The sequence below is a fragment of the Chenopodium album genome, chromosome 9 (genome assembly GCF_948465745.1).
Source record: "Chenopodium album chromosome 9, dcCheAlbu1.1, whole genome shotgun sequence".
In the NCBI taxonomy this organism is placed as follows: Eukaryota; Viridiplantae; Streptophyta; class Magnoliopsida; order Caryophyllales; family Amaranthaceae; genus Chenopodium; species Chenopodium album.
The window spans coordinates 66,305,949-66,323,875 of record NC_137842.1 but is presented as its reverse complement, the minus strand read 5'-3'; the positions used below and the strand labels follow the sequence as shown (position 1 = coordinate 66,323,875).

The window sequence follows — 17,927 nt, the reverse complement described above, 5'->3', positions numbered from 1 at the left end:
ATATTTGACTACTAATATCTTAGTTTCACTTATTAAAATTTAATTTAATTTATTAATAAAAGAGTCATATCATTACTAAGTTGTATACTTAATTGTATTTCTATATATGATCTACAGACATTGCAGGTTGATAATTCAAGCTAAAAAGAATCATCTCAAATTAGCGTCTTATTTTGTTATTTTAAAAAAATAAAAAATAAATAAAAAAATTAGCACCTTATTTTGACATAATACTCAAAAGTCAAAATTAACATCAAATGTATCTGGGAAATCCGAACAAAGATAATGAGAGTTTGATCCACAACTCCACAAATAAGGCTTAAAAGGTTTCATACTAAAACCAATTGCCAATAATAGGAGAAATTCCTCAACTTTATATATCACATTATTATTCAATGTGTTTGTCATAAACAAAAAAAAAAAAAAAAAATCAATGTGTTTGTCAAACAATTTTAATCATTTAAAATGTGTTACAGACTACTGAGTATAGTACTCCGTATATCTTTAACGCCTTAATAAGCTAGGAGTACTCTGTAATGTAATATTGCCTACATTGTGTTGACAAACCTAAAATAAATTATAAATGGAAACACCTACTCCAGTAAAATTGCTGAAAAGCAATCGATAAAGTAGAAATATTCAACGCCTCAAAAGTAAAAGCTACTCGTAAATAGCGAGCATATTTACAATATTGATTATTCTGGGCTTTAAGTTAGAATACTACAGTCCACAGAAAAACATGTAGACCTTTACGTCTTGCGCGCTTTAAAGTTAAAACCCCACAATTCCACAAACAAAGGCACACCTCTATGCTCTATGTCTCTGATGTCAATGCAGGCCTCGTGCACTATGTACTCTTTTACAGTAATATGCTTATTCCATCAACTACAGACTACACCATACTCGGCTGCTCAGCCGCTACTCTCTAGAGTCCCTACCAAGCAACTTTAGTAGTAATGGTAGAAAATTCAACTTGTGAGTTTAATGTCACAAGTTCAACTTGTTATACATGTGAAAAATATCATGCCAATAACAAAATTAAATAAGATTTACACGAGTAAATGACTATGTGTTATAAGGACGTTAACTATATGTCTAAACTGGACGAGATGTTATCCTCGTCTTGGGTTATATGTAAGGAGCAAACAAATTGAAGATATATTCTAATACGAATATCGGCAATATAATTGTGTTTGTGATAAAAAAATTCTCTTATTTTATCTTCTGAATTAAAGTGTTGACTTGTGTAGTTGAATTAAATAATGTATAAGAGTTCAGTATATATGTTCATTTTTCATACTAAAAAATACCCTAACAACCTACTTCTTCAATAATTAAATAATAAAAATTAAAGTTTTAATTCAAGTAACTCGTATAACAGCTATGAATTGAAGAGTTAAACATATCAAAAGGTAACCGTGTACAATGATACAACCAAAAGTACGTCCAAGACCAGTTGCTAAGGAGCCAATTCAAACTACTAATGAAATCAAACTCCAATTAGATCATTCATAATTCTTGAATACTTGAATAAAAACAATCCAATTATTAATAATCCATCAATTCAAACACCTAACATATTCCTCTACCTTGCTAATTGCTACTTGCTTAATTGGCTCTGTCAACTCAATCTATAGAGTATAAACACGTATCTTTACTTGAAGACAATGCACAAATAAGCAGGATGTTGACTCTATCTTGAAGAACATATAATTCGTGAGTAATTTGGTTGATTACATGATTTAACCTCATGAGAATAAATGTTGTATGGTCTTGTCAGATTAAGTTAACGTACGTAAAAACCATGTCAAAGAAAGCAAATTCAAATCCATTACAAATCATGTAATTTGAACAAGGAGATCTTAACTTAATAATTAGGAAATTTTGTGAAAAACTACCTATTATAATCCAGAATTTGCGAGAAACTACCTATTAAAAAAAATGTTGTAATTGACTACCTAATTTTTTTAAAATGTTGTAATTTACTACCTTTATGCCGGATTATGAATGAGTTTGACCAAAATTCTCCGGCGTTGACTTGGTCACGTGACACTTGGTGAAAGAAAAGGGTCATTAAGTGTCACGTGACACTTGGTGAAAGAAAAGGGTCATTAAGTGTCACGTGACCAAGTCAACATCGGAGAACTTTGGTCAAACTCCTTCATAATCCGGCGTAAGGTAGTAAATTACAACATTTTTCGAAAATTAGGTAATCAATTACAACATTTTTTTTAATAGGTAGGTTCTCGCAAATTCTGAACTATAATAGGTAGTTTTTCACAAAATTTCCTAATAATTAACATTGTGGGTTTGTATAACTTAATCGAAACAAAAACTTCATAAATCTAAAGGGATTTGAATTAATTTCAACCCGAATTAATTGACTCAAACGAATCTAAAGTAAAATGACCCAAACAATTGTTAAACAAATAATAAGTCTTCCGTCTATTTTTTAAAATGACACAGTGTTCTAAAAGGAGTAAGGACTACCATTTTTGTTTAAAAGTGGGAAATTTCTCCTGGAATCAATATTGCTAGTAATGTCACCAGCCATTACCTTGATAATTACACTTTATACTAATAATTTATTTAGTAACCTCGAGAATTAACATTGAAAAAGCCAAATCTTCATATATACTCCATAGTATTAAGCTCGTAGATTGTTTTGGTATTATCAAACAAGTGAGGGGGACCAGATCCATCACAGTATATGAAAGAACAAGATTCCAACTGTGTGAAAATACAAAAGGTAGATTTCTCAAAAAAAATAAATAAAAATAAATAAAGTTAAAGTTCACAAAAGGGTTTTAGGCTATGAGAATAATTTTGATGAGCTTAGAAAGGTATCTCAAATTCTCAATGCTATATTTCATTACCTCCTTCAAGAAAATCCAAATGATAACCGACTAATCAAGCCAAGTCCAATTACAATTAAAATAAGTTTAACTAAAATTCAAGGACTTACATAACAAGATACAGGTTGCAAGAAAAATTAGTCGATGCTACATAAGAATACTAGTAATAACAAGTACAATATAAATTTGACCTAATTAGCATTCCTTTTTTTTTTTTTTTTTTTTTTTTTTACTATTTCTTCCTAGTATAAATGCATTTGTAGATTGGTGAGACTATACTATAAGTTTAAGGAAAACAAACTCCTCATTAATAATACCTTTGGTTGTTTTTTTTTTTTTTTTTTTTTTTTTTTCAAGTGTTTCATTTTGACCGCGATATATATCAATAATAATGAGAATCATTGACCTATAATATGATAGAGTTATGAGAAAGAGAATGTTGGAAAGCTTGATTATATTGATGTGATTCCATGAGTATATATAGTAGTATAGTACATGAGTAAGCAATATAATACGACTAGATACATTGGAGTACTTGTCTAGGAACATTAGCTAAGAATAAGGGATATCTTTGACTATCAATCTAAAGAGTAAATCAAGGGATTGCTAACTATAAACAATATCAATTAATATGATTTGATCAAATCCTTTACAATCTTTAATAATTAATGATAAATATAAATTATTAAAAGTTGATACTTAAAAACTGAAATTGATACAATAATAGCATACAAGTGGTACATGACAGGGTCTAAAAAAAAAGTGGTACATGACTATGTTTAACTTATGTATAATGCACTATTATTGGTACGGTCAAAGTGGTGTATATGTTAATTGCACAAATGTCAAAATAAAATACTTAACAAACGAAGGGGGCAGAAAAAGACTTTTGCTGCATACTCACAATGCATGACACCAAAGAGTTTAAAGACAAGGGTTAGTTGACAACATAATTGTTTAGAGAATGAAGCTTCAATTCAATCTAGCAATCAACGCATGCATAAAAAAACAAATTCTAGGAAGTTATATCCCCAAGCTTTCTGGTAGCCAAATCTTAACACCAAATTCAATTCCTTAAGGGATAATTTGGTTAAACAAACTGGATTGGAAAGGAATGAATTGAGCATTATCGTACGGTCTTATCCATACCAAATTGCCAGGGTACGTGGTATAGATTGGGAACCCTATTTTTTTTACTTAATATGGTCAGTAAATTTACGTGCTCTTACTATATATATGTGCTTATTATTTATGATGGTATGAATTAAGAATTTTAAGATCAAGGTAATATAGGTATTAGATTATAGAAATAGGATTTGAAATATAGACACTACTAGTATGAGGTCGTTGCATGGCAAAGAATGCCCAATCAAGTATTAGAAAAGCTTCTACGCCATTCTAATCCATTCCAAAAAGGCCCAATTGAGCACCACCTTAGTTTTTAATTGCTCAACTCCACTCTAATCTTTTACTGATTTTGCCAACTTGTATATCTCAATTTTTTTAAAGAAATTTTGTCAACAACTACCAATTAAACAAGTGTTTTGAAAACAACCACATATTAAAAAAAAAATTAAAAGAATTACCACAAAGTTGTAAAAAGTTTAAGTAGCACTACCACTCTAACAATTTTGGCTAAAATTTTTCAACATTTAGGTCTCACTTTTTATCACTTTTTACCTTTATGAAGGGCAATTTAGTCAATTTAGACGGTGATTTTATGAGGTAAAGGTAAAAAGTGGAACCTACATGTCGAATATTCTAGATGGAATTATTAGAGTAGTAGTGCTATTTAAACTTTTTACAATTTTGTGGTAGTTCTTTTAAAAGAAATTTTTACTCGATACTTGTTTTCAAAACACGCGCTTTAATTGGTAGTTCTTAACAAAATTTTCTTTTTTGAATTGTATTAGGGGATTTTAGACCTCTCATGCACATTCCAAAATATAGCCATTAAATTTACTATAGACTTCTATAGCGTAAATTTTGAATAAAGACATTTCCTATTTATTTCACAGTGAGAAATCATATAAAGACTAGTTTTAACCTTAAAATATAAGAAGTTAGAAAAATACAAAACTTTACCAAACATATAATATAATAACACCAATTTAGTTTGTCTAAAATTCTCAGCTTAATATTAGCATTATTATAATACTATAGAAAGCTAAATATATTATAAAAATATGATTATCAATACTTAAAAGTAAATAATTAGTTTAAAGTATAACCTAAGTTATGGACAAATTGTACAATGTCTCTAATATTTTATAAAGAAGGTAGAGGAAGGCTAGTAAGCTAAGAAATAAGATCTGTTAAACTAAAACGAAATTGTTGCCAGATTCTACAACAATCCAACTAACGTAAGTGGCTTTACTCTTGCATTATATTTTCGATTACATAAGCTTTGCTACATTATTAGCAAGTAACTCGTTTATTATATTTTAAAAAATACGGAGTATATATTTATTCACCAAATGAATGAATGATAGGTTAATCGTATCTTATCAATAATAAATACGAGTAAATTAGTGGAAGTACAAAAGGATGTTAATTTTTTATGTGATGGGCTTGACAATTATTAGTCATTAAGGGATTTTTAAAGAAAGATAGGAAGCCCAAAGTTTAAAATATAAAAATAAAATTATCTGGTACGGAATAGTATTTTTGTTTATCATAAACATAAAATTCTCTCAAAGAAATAAAGAATAGTTGGCTACATGACTTTTTTTAGTTTTACATACGAGTAGTTCTTAAATAAATACTCTGTCTTATCACTATTTTTCCTCCGATTATGGTCAAAGTTGATAATTTTAATGTAACATTTTTGTTTAATGTTTATTTTGATTAGGGTTCAAGTTAGATTTGTACAATATTTATATTTAAACTTAAGGATTCGTTTGGTATTGCTGTGATTTTGGAATTACCTATATTTTAGATCGTTAAGGATTTTCTGTTTTGTCTAATATATTTTGATTATTACATTTTACGCGCTAATTATGGAATTACCTATATTTTAGATCGATAAGGAAAGTATGAACACCCTTAAAATGGGACGGAAAATACAAGTTTATCTACCAAATAAACGAATTTTTGTTAATCTTGTGGCATTTTTGTAAATATATTGAAAAACTGTGGTCATTTTTCAAGTACTTTTGTGGTAAACTGATCAATACTGTTTGCAACTTGCATTTAGGAAATTACACATGTATCATTCAACTATTATATGAAAAGACGCATGTATCCCTCCACTGATACTTAAAAAGACAATTATTTTGTTTATCTGAGGAATCAACTGGACACGACTCAAAATGGGAAATCAATTTCAATCGTTTTATAAATTTTGAAAGAATAACTCAATGGACAAAGCACAATCACTAGTTATGCATGGACCACCATTGATGTCCCTTAGTTTTTCCAAGCTTCTTCTTGCAAATTTTTTATTGGTTATCATGGCTATCTTTCACGGTTTTACCCTATCAGGGAAATTATGTACATCTAAGAATAATCCTCTATATGTTCCATACTAATTAACACTTTGAATTTATTTATTTCCACTTCTCATATACTTCATGAATGTCAGTATACTCCATCCATCGTTCCATAAGACGAAGCAATTAACTTTGACTATACGTTTTGAGTATTGCACTTTATGAAAAACAATTAGTCTATGTACCATGTTTTTAAATAGAAACTAGTGTTTAGCCCGGGCAATGCCCCGAATCTATACATTAAATAATTTTTACTTCGAATTATAGTTTTTTTTGCATTATAATAATCTTAAATACTTTAATTATAGATTTAGATTAAGAAAATAATTTGTATAAAACAAAAATCTCAAGCATACATTAACTATATTCAAGAAGAATAGATAAACAAAAGTATTAGATAGCAAAGATGGTATGACTTCTTATCCATTTTCTAATGAACTCGAGTTTAATTCTTAACATAAACATTAATTTACTATACATTGTGCTTTGATTCTAGTAGGTTCAAGGCCTTCAAGCTGCCCAGCCCATATTTTTCGGTACTAAAAATAGCCTAATTTAGCCCAAAGAATAGCCCAAAAGTAAAAAGTGACATAACTGAGTTTTTTTTTTTTTTTTTTTTTTTTTTTTTTTTGAAAAACCAAAAATTTGAAGAAAGAGAAAGAGAATGTTCACCGTTTGAGAATTGGAAATCTGAAGCTCTGAGCTCATACACTACCGAAGGTAATTCTCGTGTTTCTTTATATCATTCTTTTCATTTGAATCTAAATTTCTTGTTAATTTTGTGGGTTAGTATTTTTGAATTATGTTGAACATAATTGTTAATATAGTTGCTACTAAAAACAGATAAATAAATTGCAAAGACTGCATTTTTTTTGTTGGGTTTCATGTAATTTGCTATGGCAATGATAATTAATGATAATATAATTGAATTGTAAAATTCTTGTTTCTGATTTCATGAAATTAGGTGTTTTTGATCCATTTTTGATTGTTTTGAGCTTTTGAAGGCATAGAGGGTTTGTGTTTCTTCTTTTTATTATGATATGAAATCTGAGGTTGAGCATCTCAGTTTGTTAGAAGTTAGTAATGTGTAATTTGACTTTAATTGATCATTGCAAATCATTAGTATGAATCACCTAACAAGATTAGATTTGAACTCAATCTATTGGTCTAGCCGAATTCGGTATGAACTCTAATGTTCATCTACTATATATTGTTGGTGTTATTTAGAGTGTAACATTTCAAAAGTTAAATGCTTGATGCGTTTGATTGAGGTTTGAAGCCGGCGAGGTTAAATGTTTTTAGGGGGTGGTATAGGAGAAAAAAGATTGACTTCAAGGTGACAGGAGCAAAGTGAAGTTAGGAATATCCTCTACTTCTTTGCATACCATATGTGGATGTAGAAAGACTGCTTTGTTGGATGGGAGTTCCAAAGCAGCCGCGGAGAACACTGAAAAAACGTGTCGTAGGAAGAAAAAGAAATAGTGAAACCGTGGAGAGGAGGGGATCCGTTGCTCTCCCTCTACTTTCCTGAATCGAAAACACTATATTAGTGACTAGGTCTTGTCCTTTCAATAAATTGATAGGAGTATTGATCTACTCTTTTTCACTTAGAATTCACCTGGTTCTTGTTTGGTCTACCCCTAAACTCAGAGACATGTAGCTGCCATTTTATGCTATCTGAACATGATTCATGTATCCTTCTCTGAGCTTTAAATGCAGTTTCTTTGGTCCAGGTACACATTGATAGAGTTCAATTAAGGATTCAAATAAAATAGTGTCAAAATGGATCCTCGGTGTGTGAAGTGTGGTCGTGGGATTGAAAAGCTCTACATACAATATTCTCCAGGAAATATCCGGCTCTTAAAATGTGGTGACTGCAAGTCAGTTGCCGATGAGTACATAGAGTGTGAGCTCTTGATTCTCATCATTGACTTGATCCTTCACAAGCCTCAAGCTTATAGGCACTTGCTCTTCAACGTGCTTCGCTGCAAAAATTTAGATTTTGACACCTTATTGTTCAAATCATCATTCTTTTTCCTCTTACTTGATGCTTACAAGTTGTGGATTTTGAATGGAACCTCAGAAGAACAGTCAGTTTTGAGCTTGGGATGGAAGACTTTAGGTTGTTCTCTTTTAGAGAATTTGGCCTTCTTCTGTGTTTTTGCTGTATTTTCGAAGAGATATTTGACTTTTGTAGAGGGCTTTTCTGGGTACAAAGATGTGTTACTCACCATGGTTGTTTCAAGTTACTTGAAGATTTATATGTTGTCCATGTTGGTCTGGGAATTTCCTGCTTCAGTGGTTTACATTGTTGATTTGTTTGTTATGTCATCAAATCTGGTAGCTTTGCGGGTGATCTCTAAGTCATCTTTTACTAGATGTGTCGGGTTATGCCTCGGTGCTCATGCCCTAAAGTTCTTTGTGCACTGGATGCTGAAATAGTTATAATGTTCCTGTTTTAGATTTTGGGTCATTCCTTCATACTTCAATATTTGTGTGGTTATTGAAATCATCTAGAGAACACTCATTTTTAATGCTAATTGAATGAAATACTCTGATCTAGAAGAAAATTTTGTTTATTATGTGGCTCTTTGAGCACAATTTTTGCAGCAGGAGGTTGGTAACATGAATTCTCAGAAGAATCAAACTGAAACCAAATCATCTATTACTGCACCAAATCCAGCAATTACTTCATGTAGGAGGAAGAAGAAAGATGATGCGACTTTCCTCGAGGATCTAAAGGACCATATTAATGAGTTCATTGATGCTTCCATGGATGAACACAAGTCATGCTTCACAAAAACCATTCAAAAGGTCCTTTTTTTTACCCCTGATTGCAATCACCTACATTAAGTGATTAGTGATATGACTGATATTGTGTTTTAAATATACTTTGTATCTACTTAATATTTGTAACCCTTCTTGTGTGAAAGGCAGATGTTTGGAATGTCGAAGGTAGTGGCACAACGGAATTCTGAGCAGCAGGAAGTAGAGAGTGTTCTACCAATTCAGACAACAGTCTCAAAGTAGACAATCTGAAATAACTTTTTTGACCCCTGCTGAGAAGCCAAGAAGCTATGCTTTAGTAACTATAGTTGTTTATGAGCATCTTATTAAGCTAATAACATATACTTGTGACTTTATACTGTTCTGCTTTATGTACTCTAGAATCAAATACTCTTATTCGCGTACAAGAAATATTCTCTTCTTTGCAAAAATTCTTCTTCTGTAACCTGTATCTGAAAACTTGTGTAATTCTGGATATTCTAAGTTTTTGGTTGCTTTGCATTTATGCTCTGAAATGGAGATACCATTTTTAAATTTATCTAGTAGTTGAAATTTGTGTTGCATTGTAATTCCAGGCTGTTTCGGAAGGGGAAAAAGTTGTTTTTGGAATGGAAATTTTAAATTTTTTTGGTGTATATTGGATAGAGTTAGTGATTTAGACGGGATTTAAATTTTGGAAAATTATGAGTTTGGCAAAGTCTTAACTCCGCACTATGTATGAAACAGTATCGATCTTCACTACTTCAGATACGAGTGACTTATTGCGATTTTAAACAAGGGGGAATAACATTTCTTTTAATATTCCACAATAAGTTAGCATAAAATTGAGAATCAAGTTGAAATTCATGAAATAAAGCTCTATACATCTGAATCATCTTTTCAGTAGTAAGGCAACAACCTTCATAGAAAGAACATGAAAAACAAGAATTTATATTCTTTTGAGTTAAGATAAGGCGAACTGCCAATGTCAGAACAAAGCATGTGGTATAACAAGGATGAATAGATATCAACGTAGGAATAACAACCATTAGTTCCGAAGGATCACAGAAAACTGCACCTAGGTCATCAGCCTGTAAATTTAGCGCGCTTGCAGACTTGCAGCAGAGCATCAAATGACTCAAAACATTTCAATCATTCATTGTTTGACAGCAATTATAATGTACAAATTACCAAACACATGGCCAAAAGATGATGGTGAAGTTGTACTATAAGTCTATAACCTATCACATTCATGAACTGTTGTTATCTGAGTTAAGAACTCGTTTCCTGCAAGTAACAGCTGATCATCTAAGCCCAATTTGGATTAGGTCTGTCAAAATTATCCAGCAGCAAATAGTACAAACTACAAAGTGTATAGAATACAGCCTGTGGCCGTCTCTACTTGAATGCGTCTTGGCCTATGATCGGCTCAAGGTTTCTAGCAGGTAAAACTCAAATCTCAAATCGTCATCCCATCTGCAACAAAAGAAGTGTAAATTTCAGGCGAATCAGAATCCAGGCACACAGCAGCAGCAATGAATCCTGAACATGCATTGCAACAACTTGATTGTTTAAGCCATATAGGAAAAGACATGGACTACGTAGCCATCACAAATTACATACGTTCCCGAGGAGAATAATTCTTGTAACATGGAAAAGGGAGAGGAAAAACAAAAGATAAAAAAGCAGGGGAGGGCTAAAAGGTTGAAGGTCTACTCTCAAGCTTTTTTCCAAGAAGAATGAACAGGACTTTAAAGTTTGAAGGACACAATAGAATGCCTATTTCAGCACTTTTATTATGAGAGTGACTTCACAATTTAGAGGTGCAAGAAGAATCCATGCCCCACATCAACTCATATTTGTCTATCCAAATTTAGCATCAAAAATTAATTGTCTACCCAAATCTTCTGTGAGTATAATCACAGATAATGATGGAACAATTATGATCTTAATTCCCTGACCTCATCTTAAGCTTGAGAAATGAGATCTGATTGGCTGAAATAGAAGGATAATTTAAGCATCAGATAGCACTTTGCAGTCATTATGGAAGAAGCATAATTAATCACATGATTTAAGCCGATTACCTTGCTTTTATGTAAATGGACCACTGATAGCTTTGGAGCAACCAATCAGGTTGTCACCCTTCTGAAATTCGAAGAATATTATCACCTTAAACCTCCGGATACCCAAATCTTATTACTGTTATGGAATCAATGTAAAAATATGCTATGTTACTCGGACTCTTTCATTTACCTCACGTGTCCGTGTCGACACGACTCGTGTCGGACACCGACACTTGGACTCTTCATTTTTAACTAAAAACACAATTTTTTTCAAGAAAATGGGCGAGTCCGATACTTGGACACCCGTGTCTAATTGGACACTTCATCCGAGTCCAAGTAACATAGAAAATATGAGAAAAATCTTATACTTTTCACGCTACAAATACCGATGCAACTTTATTGACAGTAAATACACTTGCATCAGCAGATATCTGATGTAAAGACTCCTCTATACTTGTCAAATGTAGAGTGTTAATAAAGCAGGTTTTACAGTATAATTTATTCACCACTTTTATTCAACTCAATCCACTAATCAAGATATAGCATCCGAAATTCCTGTCAAAGATTCGCCTCAAAGGTATCAGCATTTCATCCTTGTGCTATTGAAGAGCCACAATGAGTGGAAGTTCTCTGTAAAGTTCAGGTTTCTAGGTCCCTTGCCCCAAACATGGTAGAATATGCACTAGTCTAAATTGTTCCTTCATATAACTCATGCATACATCCTAATAGTCTCCACACTCAGCCACATACTTGTATATATATAAATATCAAGGTAAGCCATCTAATTTACAAGGGATGTGGGCTGATACCAGCCAAAAACACAAATTTCATAAGGAAAGCAGAGATGTGGAAGGAATCCATAATTCCTTATACATTAGCATCTAGATGAAATGGACAGGATGATAAGGATTCCCTCCCACCTTGAAAATATGCATATTTGTGCTGCAATATGAAATACCTAGAATATTGCAAGAAACAACTTTTAAACAGTCGATGATTGCTAGACCTTAACAATGTATGTCAAATATCCTTTACTAGCGGCAACTTTGATCTAATGAGGGGGAAAGTTTGGGACAATAATCTAGTAATCTAGTATATTTAAACTGATCGTAACTTAAATGAACCGAAAAGGTTCCACTTCTTATGCATGAGTATTTAAAATCCAAATAGCATTATACCCATGAACATATATTTGGTTGAACAAAATACGACCTTACCATGTCATTGTTGATAGAGGAGTGCAAACTACAACATCATCATTTGCCATTTTTGTTGATCTCGGCAGAGTAAATGTATCCCTTACCCACAGAGTTTCAACTAAATAAAGCATAACATTTATTGTTAACCATACCCTGGAGGAACTGTAATCAACAGGACGTAGACATACAAACATCCTAACCCTGTGAATCATCATCCATTCAAAGCCTACAACTTGCAATTCCCTGAGTACATATCCTGATTCTAAATGTAATGAAAAAGATTTCGGTGAAGTCTAGTGGACGTTTTATTCCCACAGAACACCTAGACTTGTGCTCTTCCAAGCAACTTGCAAGATAACTCCAAACTCTCCCATCACCAGACTTCCCTCATCTAGTAATCTTTTCACTACCACCTTTCATATCGATAATTCGGTTCTTCCTAATATGGATGGTCCCTTATGGACTGAAATATTCGGTTATCAAAACAATTGACTCTAAGAACATGACAATTCTCAATTACGCATCAGCTTTGTTTGCTAAATTTGTTTGAGTTGAAGCCCTAGTATGTTTCTGTTCTTATACAATCTAGTCGCTTAAGCTTATGGTGAACAAGAATAGAATTGCTAATGATTTGGAAGTACTTTTGTCACCACTATAGCTGTGATCTCCAAAATCCTAGCCATTAATCAATAATATGGTCCAGCCACACATTACATTTAAGATGGTGCAGAACTATTATTGTCTGGTTAGAACTCACTTAATGGAACACTGAATATCTTGCCAATATATCCTACACAAACTTTTATATAAAGTGGTGCAACAATAACCTAATTACCGAGGGAAGAGTTAGCAAAATCTTTGAGATAAGGTGGATATTATCACTATCATTTTCTAGCTTAATCTGGAATCATTTAATAGAATGTCCACTTTTAATAGAGAAATTAAGACCAAATTCGCCAAAAGAGTGCAAGTAGGCTAAAAGAGCTTCCACATACTTGTATATGGTCCTAAGAGAGATTCCATTAGGTGTCCGTACGATTTGGTAGCCCATGACTATCGCGGTAGCTGTTGGGATATGATTATGGAATTAGATCAGCACAACCTAGTTAGAGGTAAAAGACAGGGGGATGGGCAAACCCACATTAAAATTTATGCTGAGCTAAAAGAGGTTATATTCTGAATTGTTTTTAATTATAGAAGAGGAATGACTATAAATAGTTAAAAGAAGCTATAAATTTGAACTTACCAGCATATAACTTGAATACAAGTTTGGGAAAGCACAACTGGCTCCAATAATCCACCCCATAGCGACAGCTAACGACAAAGAACATTGATTCAGCATCAGCTTGACTTATTGCAAAATTATACAATGAAAAAGATAATTTAATGATTGTGATTTCAGGCTATTTTTACAACAGAATATTGGATAACAATATAACATCACCAAATAATGGTCTGTGCACCAACAGAGTTAGTAATGTTGAGCTTGTAGATAATTTAATAAATCAACAACCAGATCAGTGATCAAAATCACACAAAAATCATATTCCTAGAAAGTAGAAATCACACTGAGGAATTGATCTGCATGATATGAAGGAAAGGAAAGCATCAACAAATTTCATGATATGAGAGCATGACTTTTAATTTGTATCCGCTTTGGAAATGCATTAATCTATGTTTTAAGACATCAAATTTAAAAGCTTAATGGGATAACAACAAAAGGCTTAACATGTTTGCAACTGCAGACAGAAATAAAGGGTGAAAAATACTTCTCCCTCCGTCCCCTTTTGTTTGTTCCATTCCACAAAACTACTTTACCAATGGTTAGGAAAAGATAGTGGGGTGGTGCCAAGTCAATATTTGTGAGTAATAACCACTGCCCAAAATGGAATGGGGCAATTAATAAGAGACATCCATTTATGGAAGGAACAAACAAAAAGGGACGGAGGGAGTATATGTTAACACATTATCATCCCAACCATCCAACAAATATATTTTGATATCACAACCACCCAACAATTTTTATAAGATCAACTAACATATTCTCTGTGGAAGTTCTTGATACAAATTTTATACTAGTCAAATATACATTAATCACATGAAGTATGTTATTGCATCGACAATCAAAAGTGTTGCTCACTTAAATACATAAACGGCCTCATTATCAACTATACTAGAATACACATAGAAAAAAAAAATCTACTGTTCCAACCAAACTACCTAAAGAGCAAGTTAGCAAGTTACTCTTGATGACATTATCTATTAAGAGTATGAGGTAAAGGATTCCTAAGGAAATCATTGTACGGACTAAGTTGGCCAGCTAAAGAGCTTGGAATGTTGTTAAGGACAAAGTACGAAAAAAAGATCACCTGCAATAAGGTGCACTGAAAAAGATTTTCTACACGATGGCTTCTTTGACAAAAGAAAATACTAGTGCATATGATTAACTGGCTTGTAGCTAGTGTGGCTCACTCTTACTCGTGAAGGTGGAGTGATGGTGAATCTTTCCAGGCCCACACAATAAAACAGGAAAGTACTCTGCATAAAAATCCTGAAAGATAGGAAATACATACTTGTAACTTAGTTAGCTCCAAATTAAGCCCTCCTGAAAGTATAATCTTAACGACTAATTAAAGACATTGATGAATTCCATAAACCAAACGCGCTCTCTTCTGATGCTTCCCATTGAACAGCATGATAAGAGTTAAAGATAACGTAACTGTTTGGTTTATTTTCATACAGACCTAACTTCTCCTGTGTGATTAGCTATTACCCCTGTCTATTAGTCAAAGATCACGGACTTTGGAGTACATAAACAAAGACACATAGAAAATCATAGAAACTTGGCTAGAAGTTTATGGGAAAATGAACTGCACTATAGATCTTAACACGATAAGCAGAGTGAAAAAGAAAGCAAGATGATTAGTAGTAATAAGAGATACTGATTCTTCTACCTGGGTAATCCTTTTTCCCTTCCTCCAGCATATTCCTGTGGTTCCTAGGGAAGCAAATCACTGAAATTTCACTCTATTTTTTTAAGGCCCTTTTGGAAAATAACTTGGCCCAACTGTCATTACCCCACATTCAGCTCCACACCTCTATAAAGAGCAGGCATTGCCAACTCTAACTCATACCATATCATCTACTTATTTTTACTGCTTCTCACTCCCAAGTGTTACTCTTCATTCTCCAAAATATCTCTAAAAAACAGGTTCGTAGCAGTCTCAATAATCCCAAACAACCCCGTTTTAGCTTCTTGAACCTAAACAAATGGCAACAGGATCAATGTCCTCGCGTGGTATGGGATCATCCTGGACCGCAAAGCAAAATAAGGCCTTTGAAAGGGCCTTGGCTGTCTATGATAAAGAAACTCCTGACCGCTGGCACAATATAGCCAGAGCAGTTGGTGGGAAAACTGCTGAAGAGGTTAAGAGGCATTATGAAGATCTCCTGGAGGACATCAAAAACATTGAGTCCGGCCAAGTGCCCTTTCCTAACTACAAAAATATTGGAAATTAACCAATGGAGACTCGAGTCTGAGTAGCAAAGGTATAATATATCGTTATCTAGTCTCCCCCATTGTATCTTAGACAGATCAGAGTTCTCTGTTTGTTTTCGGTTTCTTTATTCATATCTGACTTGTACATCTATGAATAAGTCTTTGTATCCATAGTTAGCAACTCAAGATATGAAACTATTCAAAATAACACACAAAAAGCGTTGTCAAAAAACACACACACACACACACAAAGTCACTTAAAAGTTAGTCTTAGATCATTGTCAAATCAAAATAGACCTACCAAGAAGACTTATTACCATCATATGGGATTTAAAACTACTCCAATTTAGGTTGCCTAACTTAACAACTAATCGTAAAATTCGACCTTATAAGAGCCCAAAACTTAGACCCTTCAACCTACTTGCCCACTCTAAGACTTTCTTCGAAAAAACGATTGTACTTACATAGCAGCATACTTAATACTAACACTAAATCAATGCATAATGTCATAAACTACCATGAATGTTAAAATAATTACTGTTTAAATCGAAACATATCCATAAGCAGGGACAAAAGCATAATTACAAAAGGTATCGAAATTTTGGCCCCTGTAATGGAAAGGCATCTTACAGATTCAATTATGCAACTATTATTATCGGGCATCGAAAAAACATTATATTAATCCGCAAGCAACGTATAATGACAACAGATTACTATTTAGATACCCACAGTAATTGATTAAGTTATAGCAACTAATCCCACTTGTTTTCCCTAAATAGTAACTAACAACTATGTTTCTAACATTAATCTTTGTTGTTTTATGCAGGATTAAGAATCTAGTGGCGCGCTCTTTTGCTGATCTCTATCTCATCGAATAAAACAATTAATTAGTCGATTAATTATTAATGACTTGATCTAATAGCTAGCCCCAAGTAAATTACAGCTACTATCAGTACTGGTTTTCTATGTAGCATTGTATCAAACAGTTAATCTGCAATCTTCTTTATTCCTTATGTATAACAGATTATCAGATTGAATGTGAATTTCCCTACTATTTGGTGCATAATTATCATAGTTTATACAATTAACTGATTAAGCATAACAATTTACAAACTTTTAGTGCATAATTATCATAATATATACAATTAAGCATAACAATTTGCAAAATTTAACAATGACTCTGAAAATTTTTGAAGAAATATTACTGAATAACACTTTTATACAATTAGGCATTACAATTTACAAAATTTTGGTGCATAATTATCATAATATATACAATTAATCATAAAAATTTGCAAAACTTAGCAATGATTTTAAAAATTAGAGTTTGAAGAAATATTACCGAATAACTCTGGAATGATTATTGATAAATAACAATATACTGTGATTATTTGAATCAAATGATGACCAAATTTGATTAAATATTTGATAGGGGTGAAAAAGAGAGAGAAATCGCGGGAAGTTTGAAACTGGAAGTTGATACCTTCCTAATCTTCTTTTGTAATGAGAGCGCTCATAATTGACTATTGAGAGTAGGGCGGTACACAGTTTGGTCTGGACCGTAACCAAACCAGATCAAACCGCATTTTAGCGGTTTGGTTTGGTTTACGGTTTAGAAAAATACGGTTTGGTTTCGATTTTTTGGGAAGTACGGTTTGCGGTTTGGTTTGGTTTTTCAAAAATTATAAACCAAACCAAACCGTAAACCAGTAAACCGCATTTTAATATTTATATAATTTCTAAATAAATTAAAATAGTTATTATATATTATTAAAAAAATAAATAAATAAAAAATGAAAAATTATTAGAAGACTATACCGTCAGTATACTACTATACTCTATACTCATTCTCAAATAGTTATTATATATTATGTATAATTTTTATTATGTGTTATTGTGTTAGCACTTAGCACTTGATTAGTTGGTTGTTATTTTGATTAAAACTTTGTAGTATAATTTAATCCCTTTGACCTAATTATTTGAACTTTATTATAAATTTATTAATATTAGACAGTTTTTAGGAAAAAATGTCGTCTCAACATAAACCGCAAACC

General features: G+C 32.4%; 1 protein-coding gene across 2 annotated transcripts; it reads left to right on the top strand.

Moving 5' to 3' along the window:
- Nucleotides 1-6,950: 6,950 nt before the first annotated feature.
- On the top strand, nt 6,951-8,937 carry LOC145560237 (protein ARV 1-like). Of its 2 annotated transcripts, none has more exons than XM_081621492.1 (2): nt 6,951-7,066; nt 8,066-8,937. In XM_081621492.1, the coding sequence occupies exon 2, from the start codon at nt 8,129-8,131 to the stop codon at nt 8,786-8,788; it is 660 nt and encodes a 219-aa protein (XP_081477618.1). In that variant the 5' UTR covers nt 6,951-7,066; nt 8,066-8,128; the 3' UTR covers nt 8,789-8,937. The 2 variants fall into 2 exon arrangements, with proteins under 2 accessions (XP_081477618.1, XP_081477617.1); XM_081621491.1 differs by having other exon boundaries at nt 6,961-7,066; nt 8,080-8,935.
- The last annotated feature ends 8,990 nt before the right edge of the window (nt 8,938-17,927 follow it).

Excerpts from the sequence above, each read along its gene's own strand:
- LOC145560237 (XM_081621492.1), top strand. The coding sequence starts at position 8,129 with ATGGATCCTCGGTGTGTGAAGTGTGGTCGTGGGATTGAAAAGCTCTAC.